General features: G+C 38.2%; 1 protein-coding gene across 1 annotated transcript; it reads right to left on the reverse strand.

Moving 5' to 3' along the window:
* Positions 1–6,206: 6,206 nt before the first annotated feature.
* Positions 6,207–7,169, reverse strand: LOC113422670 (olfactory receptor 10Q1). Its single transcript, XM_026683791.2, is given in 1 exon segment — positions 6,207–7,169. A coding segment is annotated over 1 exon segment (963 nt).
* Positions 7,170–8,045: the final 876 nt, after the last annotated feature.

An 8,045-nucleotide genomic window follows, 5' to 3' on the forward strand; every position in this document is an offset into this window, starting at 1 on the left:
GGAAGAAGGAATAAAAAGGGAATGAAAATGAAGCAAAAGAAACCCCTACACACGCACACGCACACACACATTTCTAGATAGAGCTTGAAAAAAAGGGGGCCATGCATAAGTGCACTAGCGTGCCTACCGTCCCTGTCTTACTGTCCCCATTTATCTGTATTTACCTCCTTTGTTCCTGTTTATGTTCATACTTATTATCTTGTACACGTTTGACAAACAAATAAAATAAATAAAATAAAATATCTGGCTGAAATCCAGAGGAGTGCCAAACAGAGTCCAGTCAATCCACACCCCCCCCCCCAAAAAGAAGCAGACAAAGGATCTAGCTAAGCTCACCAATGCACTCTTACCTTAGTAAAATGCCTTTGATCCAGGACTACAAAACAAAAGTGGGGCTCTCTTCTTCTTGGTGATGTTTTCTGTCTCAAAAGATGAAAGGGGAACGAAATTTTTATCAAATGTCTATGAGCAGGTTGGTGAGCTTTCTAGCTGGATTGTCTGTGAGTTCTTTTCTGGGATGAATCCAGTTTACTGATTAGATTGAATATAGACAGGTTCCTCTCAATTCACTGAATCAATACAGAATGGAAGCAAAGGTAGCCACTAACTCAGCTATCATTTTTCCAGCCAATCAGGGTAGTCTTTATTTTCTTTGCAAGGTATTATACTCGGGAGATATGTCAAAGTATTTATTATTTAAAAACAAAAACAATTCTCCTTAGGAATCCCAGTGTCATAAAGTTCTTAAAAAGTAATTAAAAACTTCAGAGGCCAAAAGCTTCAATAAATTCATTTCAGCATTCGGTGTAGAAAGTTTTGGGCAAACTGTGGCCAAGTCAGCTAGCAGGATCCACCTAACACTTTCAAAAACCTTAAAGGCTCTAGAAGCTAATGCAATATGGTCAAAATTAACTTTGCAAAGCATTATCAAGAAGATGCTATCAACTTCATCAATCATTCATATCATTTCTGAACAATCAGGTGATTGGGATGCTCTTCTCTCTCCTCCTCCTCATATTAAGTAATAGTCAGGAACTACTCTCATATTGCCACATTTCAGATGCATTGAAAATGCATGTGGCTATTCAATGTGTATATAAATAGCTTCAATCTCTATTAAAGGAAAAAGGTATATTCTATTATGTTTGCTCTATTCTCTTCTAAACATTCTGCATTTTCTACTGCTTTACTATGCTTTCATAGTAAAGTATTTTCTACTGTCACTATGCTTCAGGCAACCATGCTTTCTAGTTTCTATTTTTAAATACTTTGGTTTAAAGAATTGCACTTGCCCTTTCCACACTTGTTAATGTGACTAGGAAAACACATTGAACAAAGATGCCACACGGCTATTTGGTGTCAGGTGGCATTGGTTTTTGGGTCTAAGTATTTAATCTATGAATTATAGTTTGTGTTCAAACATGATATGCAAATTTGACAATGATAATTTATTCAACAAACCATAGTTAAACATCCAATTTGTTATAATGGTTAGGGCATCATGCTAAAACCTGGAGACTGTGAGTTCTAATCCTGCATTAGACATAAAGCATGAGCAACTCTGTGCCAGTCCATCTCTCTCAGCCCTATGAAGCAGGCAATAGCAAACCATTTTTGAAAACTTTGTCAAAGAAACTGCAGGAACTCGTCCAGGTATTTGCCAGGAATCGATACTGACTTGAAGATACTAATTTCCATTTTTTAAGTTAAAATACAGCATCTCTTCACTGATGATGTAAAGCTGTTCAATACCACAGGCAATACTGCTACCCTTCAAAAAGATCCTGACTATGTATCAGAATGGTCAAACAAATGGCAACTTCAAATCTCAACAAATAAATGCTCTGTCTTACATATTGGCAAAATAAATCAGAAAAGAAAATACAAGCTGAATAGTCAAGACCTTGTTGATGATCCAAGCTCTGTAAAGGACCTTGGAATACTCATCTCTAATGCTCTAAGTGCTAGAGCCCACTGTAACTACATACCCAAAAAGGCATTAAGGCATTGTTAACCTAATCCTACGTAGCTTTTTCTCTGGCAATATCACACTACTAACTAGAGCATACAAAACATTTGCTAGACCAATACTCAAATACAGCTCATCAGTCTGGAACCCACATTATGTATCTGATATTAGCACAGTTGAGAAAGTCCAGAAATATTTCACAAGAAGAGTTCTCCACTCCTCTACTCGTTGCAGAATACCTTGTTCCGCCAGACTCAAAATGCTAGACCTAGAAAACCTAGAACTACGCCACCTTCAGTCCGATCTAAGTATAGTATATAAAATCATACATTGCAATGTCCTACCTGTCAATGAATACTTCAGCTTCAACCAAAACAATACAAGAGCACACAATAGATACAAACTCAAGGTTAATTGCACCAAACTTGATTGCAGGAAATACGACTTCAGCAAGAAAGTGGTCAATGTCTGGAATACTCTACTTGACTTTTGGGGAAGAAACCACAAGGTTTCTTCCCCAAACCCCAAAAACTTTAACCTTAGACTGTCTACTATTGACCTCACCCCTTTCCTAAGAGGTCTGTAGGGGACATGCATAAGTGCACCAATGTGCCTACCGTCCTGTCCTATTGTTTCTTTTATTTTTCTTATATGTACCCATTTCATGTATTCATAACTATGTATATACTTATACCTATTATCTTGTAAGCGATTGACAAATCAAATAAATAAATAAATAATCTGTGGGCTCTGTATAAATAAAAAAGCTCAATCCCTGGGTGTTAGGAAGCATCTCCGCCAAGGGTGGGCTGCTCTGGCTTCACTCGGGTTTGGGTGGACCTGTTGCTAATGTTATGGCTGGTTCAGAAAATTGTCAAATCCCACCCCTGGCTGGCATCTCTCTTTATTTTTCTTGCTGTTTTAACCAAACGTTCTGAAACACCAAACATTTTTTCTGTCACCAGTATCGACCAACTCTTTGGGGCCAAAGTCAATAATTGAACTTTTATCGATCTATCAGATATTTTAATTTTAATTTTCATATCTTTGATTAGGTCAGCATAATCCTGGCATGACTGGCATTCCTTAGCAGGAGATTCACTAATTTGCGCAATATCTTCAGCTGCTACTCCAGTGACTAACATTATTTTGTCTGCTACCACTTTCTGCATGTGTTCAATTTTTCGTTTCACATAGCCAGTTTTATCCTTACTGCTCAGCTTCTGAATTTTTAACAGAGAAGTCCCTAAATCAGTCAAACTTCGATTAACAGTGTCCAAAATGTCCATATCATAATTATCCAACAACGAAGAGTCTGCCGTGCTTTGAACCATGGAAATGTATTTGGCTTTACACTTGGAACAAATCTTTTGACACGGCTTCACATTTGTTTCTGCCACTTTTGTTAAATCATTGGACATGGCTAGATCGACTTTCAACAGCCCATGTTTAGCTACGTGACTGTGTTTGTCTAATAGGTTGCAGCATGACTTTTGCTTCATGTCGTACTTTTTCAGATACATCACTTTGGGATGCAAGCAGATTTGGTCATCATCTGTGAGCTCAACCACCGATTGCCAAATAATGATTATTTTTTCTCCAGCAGACAAATTGTCCCATGTAATGCACCCCAATTTCATTAGAATAAAATGAACCATATTGACGACAATTTTTCTCCAACAATGCATTTGGGCAAAGTAGGATTGCCAGTTAACTCATTGACATCCATTTCGTATATTATGGAAATTCGCAATAATATAAAGTGTATTACTGCAAAATCTGAAACACAGAAGTTATATAAGGTTCTAATGTTATGACAGTCATATGACAATTACCCCTGTACAGTTCAGAATCCTATAGCTGCAACAACCTAAAGTGTGGCATCACTAAAGTACTTACAGCACATTTAACCGTTATCATTAGTGTAGAAGCATCGCTAGTAAACTAACAGATTCATAAAACATGCAAGAAATGAATTACACACTTTAAACTCCAGCATAAATGAAATTACAACGGTACAATATAAAAGAACGTATGTTGACGTACATGACGTTGCCAGAGCAACATCCTCAACTTTGTCCCTATTTTTAGGGCTTTATACGTCAGCGATGAAAAACCAACCCTACTTTTTTAGGGGGTTTGAAACATGCTCTTTCTAATGAGAATGATTTAACAGAGTTTCCAGAAGGCCTTTTTTTGTAAAAGTGGGATGAAAATACCCTATTTTGGGTGTTTTTACAAAAAATGTCATCTTTACACTCAATTTGTAAACTATTGAAAAGCAGTAGGAGAATGAAATTTTATATTAGAAAATCTTGTGTTGCTAAGTTATTATGCACAAAGTTTCACATGTATCATACCTTTCCTTCCAGAGATATAACAAACCAAACTTCAACCTTTTATTGAGCTGCAATATTTTTGGCCAACTTTGCTCCAAATTATGTAGAGATGGAGATCACTCATGAGAATGTTTTTATTATTGTGTTTAATACAGCACAAAAAGTTGTACAAGATGGCCAACTTTTGTTTCTCTCAACAAAGTATTGCCAGAGATATTATGTCTCAAAGTTGCTGAAACCTCAGAGTCATGCTGTAGAAGGCTGCAGTATGGGGTCAAACAAATGACTATATCTCTGCATGTATTGCATCGGCAAATGTAACACTTTACCAATGTTACTTGGGGACATGTGTGCATGGTCATACAAAATTTCATCGAAATCTGTGATGGCTAAGCAGGGCACTTTTCTGAAATCACTTGACATGGAATGACCTAAGTATAAAATCTTCATTCTGCTGCTGGCTTGAGATGGAACAATGTCAGAGCAACAATTGATGTGCTCCTGCTGTCCTTATTACAGATTGCTGGAATAAGGCTTTTGTTTTGTTACCTTCTGTAAAATCATCTCATAACCTGAAGTCCATTATTAAAAAATCTCAGGCTGACTGAGGTCAATTATAGAATCCTACCATAGTACATATAGTTAAGTAGATAAGGAATTGACAACTGTGAAAAATGCAACTCGGAATCCCAGATAACATGGCCAGGGTTAAGAGATGCTGGAAGATGTTCAGCAATTTCCTGAAGGATTCAAGATTACTTCCTTCTGTGATAATGCTAATACACAACTGGTTTTACACAACAGATTCAAGTCTGAGATGCAACCATTTTCTTTGTGACCTTTCTTAAAGCCTACTTGATATCTTTATTCCTCAGGGTATAGACCAAGGGGTTCAGGAGGGGAGTGACAAAGGTATATATAAGAGCCACATTTCTATCGTCATCCTCTGAAGTGCTGGACTTAGGACGCAGATACACAAGGCTGCAGACACCATACTGTAGAATCACAACCGTTAGGTGGGAGGAGCAGGTGGAGAAGGCCTGGTGCCGCGCAGAAGTGGACTTAATCTGGAGAATGGCAGCCACAATATAGACATACGAGATGCATATCAGAAGAAAGGGAATTGTTAAAACCATGATGCCAACGTTATATAGCACAGTTTGGTGAATTTGTGTGTCAGCACATGCCAGCTGTAACACAGGTGGTACATCACATAGGAAATGATTGAACTTGGGTTGGTAACCACAGAAAGGTAAGTTAAAAATTGAGGCAGTTAGCTGCAGACATAGCACTATGGTAAGACGTGAAAGATTAGACAGCATCCATTATCATATTCTTAGCTAATCTTTGCAGTTTTCTCCTTTTAAAGGTAAATTTGTTCTCATAAATGTGTAGCTACAGCAACTGATTATATCAACCATTTCAATTCTCCTTTTCTCACAGCCATAACCAATTTTAATAGGGCTCTGAATGTCATCAGTAATCACAGCTGATTACCTTGTGACTCGCTACCCATTCCAGCTAAAACAAAGGATGACGCATTAGTCACGCAGTAGCTCTTGCTCTGTGCACATCCCCTTGCAGTCTTATCTTAGCTTCTGTGGTCATTTTGTGTATTTTTGCATCTTTTTTCATCAGTACAGATAAAGTGAAGTTTTTATTTAATATAAGTATGTATTAATTTTTAGGTTTGTTTCTCATGTAATCTATCTTTTTACATATTGCCTTAAACATGTACATTGTCTTTGGTTTGGGAACTCATTAAATGTATTTATATTATTCCTAATGGGAACAATTTGTTTGGTACTTGTCATTTTTGGTACTCATCATGCCTCCTGGAACCAATTAATGACAAGTACTGAGGTACCACTGTAATAATGTTACAGACGAATTAAGACTCAGATCTGAGATGTAACCATTTTCTTCATGACCTTTCTTAAAGCCTGCTTGATATCTTTGTTCCTCAGGGTATAGACCAAGGGGTTCAGGAGGGGAGTGACAAAGGTATATATTAGAGCCAAATTTTTATCGTCATCCTCTGAAGTGCTGGACTTGGGACGTAGATACACCAGGCTGCAGACACCATACTGTAGGAATACAACTGTCAGGTGGGAGGAGCAGGTAGATAAGGCTTTGTGCCTCCCAGATGAGGACTTAATTCGAAGAATGGCAGCCACAATATAGATGTAGGAGATGCATATTAGAACAAATGGAACTGTTAAAACAATGGTGACAACACCAAATAGCGCAGTTTGGTGGAGATGGGTGTCGGCACACATCACAACCTGTAGAACAGGTGGTACATCACAAAATAAATGATTGATCTTGGGTTTGTTACCACAGAAAGGCAAGCTGAAAACCAAGGTGGTTAGCTGCAGACACAGCATTATGGAAAGGATCAGGGAGCCAATCACCAGCCATATGCAAACCTACTAAGTCTTGATGAGGGTGTAGCGAAGTGGGTGGCAGATGGCTACGTAGCAATCATACGCCCTGACAGACAACATAAAGCAGTCAGTGCTCCCTAGAGTTGTAAAAAAGAACATCAGGATGGCACAGTTCACCAGTGGGATTGTTCTGTGGAAATCAGAAATGCTAGCAAGCATTTGAGGCACTATTACAGTGATATAACAGATCTCCAAAAAAGAGAGGCTAGCCAGGAAGAAATACATGGGGGTGTGCAAGGAATTGACAATGTAGACAATTGAAAGGATGGAAATATTCCCAGAAAGGATTATGAGGTACATCAAAAGAACGCAAGTGAAAATAAGATGTCGTATCTCAGGAACAGTGGAGAATGTCTGGAAGAGGAACTCATGGGCCATGGACTGATTATCCCAGAGTGATCCTGCCAGATACATTTCATCTATCGCCGTAAAAAAAAGGCAAGAAGAAAAGCCAATTAAACAGTAATGTCTATTCTCATACATTTCAAAGTAAAATCCCATAGACTGTATGATATTGAGGTCTGCCATTCATGAAATCTCAGTGATTAATCCTACACTTTTTATTCCCCTTCATCTCCTAATTTAGACTGTGCCCAAGCAAATCCCAACACTTCCAGGATTGTTAGATGCATTACAATATCAATTATCCCAAACTGACCAAATAGATATAAAAGCTGATATTTACAGAATTTGTATTTTCAATAGATACAAACAAGTATACAAACAATAGAAAACAAGTTCTCACTATTATCATGAATGGCAACCTTGGAATGCAAAGGAGCCTCTTAAAAGGCAATAATCCCACAGATGAGCGAGACCAGACTTTGATTTAAGTCCAGTTGTGTGAGTTCCCCATCTTTCAAGAGAGCATGGACACAGGGGTATATTTTCAGCCGCTTTGGTGTAAGAAGGTTTAAGACCCAAGAAAACAAAGGGTCGCAGAGTTGAAGGGAATGCTGAAAATAACAGAACTTTGTCTGAGATGAGTGAAGCAGCTGGTATTTCTGTGCCGAATATTATTTCATTTTGCAGCACTTTATAGTTTCGATGATGAGCTACGGTGGTGTAGTGGTTAGAATGCAATACTGCCGGCTACTTGTGCTGATGGCCGGCTGTCTGCAATTTGACAGTTCAAATCTCACCAGGCTCAACTCAGCCTTCCATCCTTCTGAGGTGGGTAAAATGAAGACCCAGATTGCTGGGGGCAAAAGGCTGATTCTGTAAAACTGATTAGAGAGCACTGTGAAGTGGTATATAGGTCTAAGTGCTATTGTTATTCAGCTCTAGTCA

Source organism: Notechis scutatus, chromosome 1 (assembly GCF_049901735.1).
Source record: "Notechis scutatus isolate UNSWTSFEM ecotype Mainland chromosome 1, rNotScu1.2, whole genome shotgun sequence".
NCBI lineage: Eukaryota > Metazoa > Chordata > Lepidosauria > Squamata > Elapidae > Notechis > Notechis scutatus.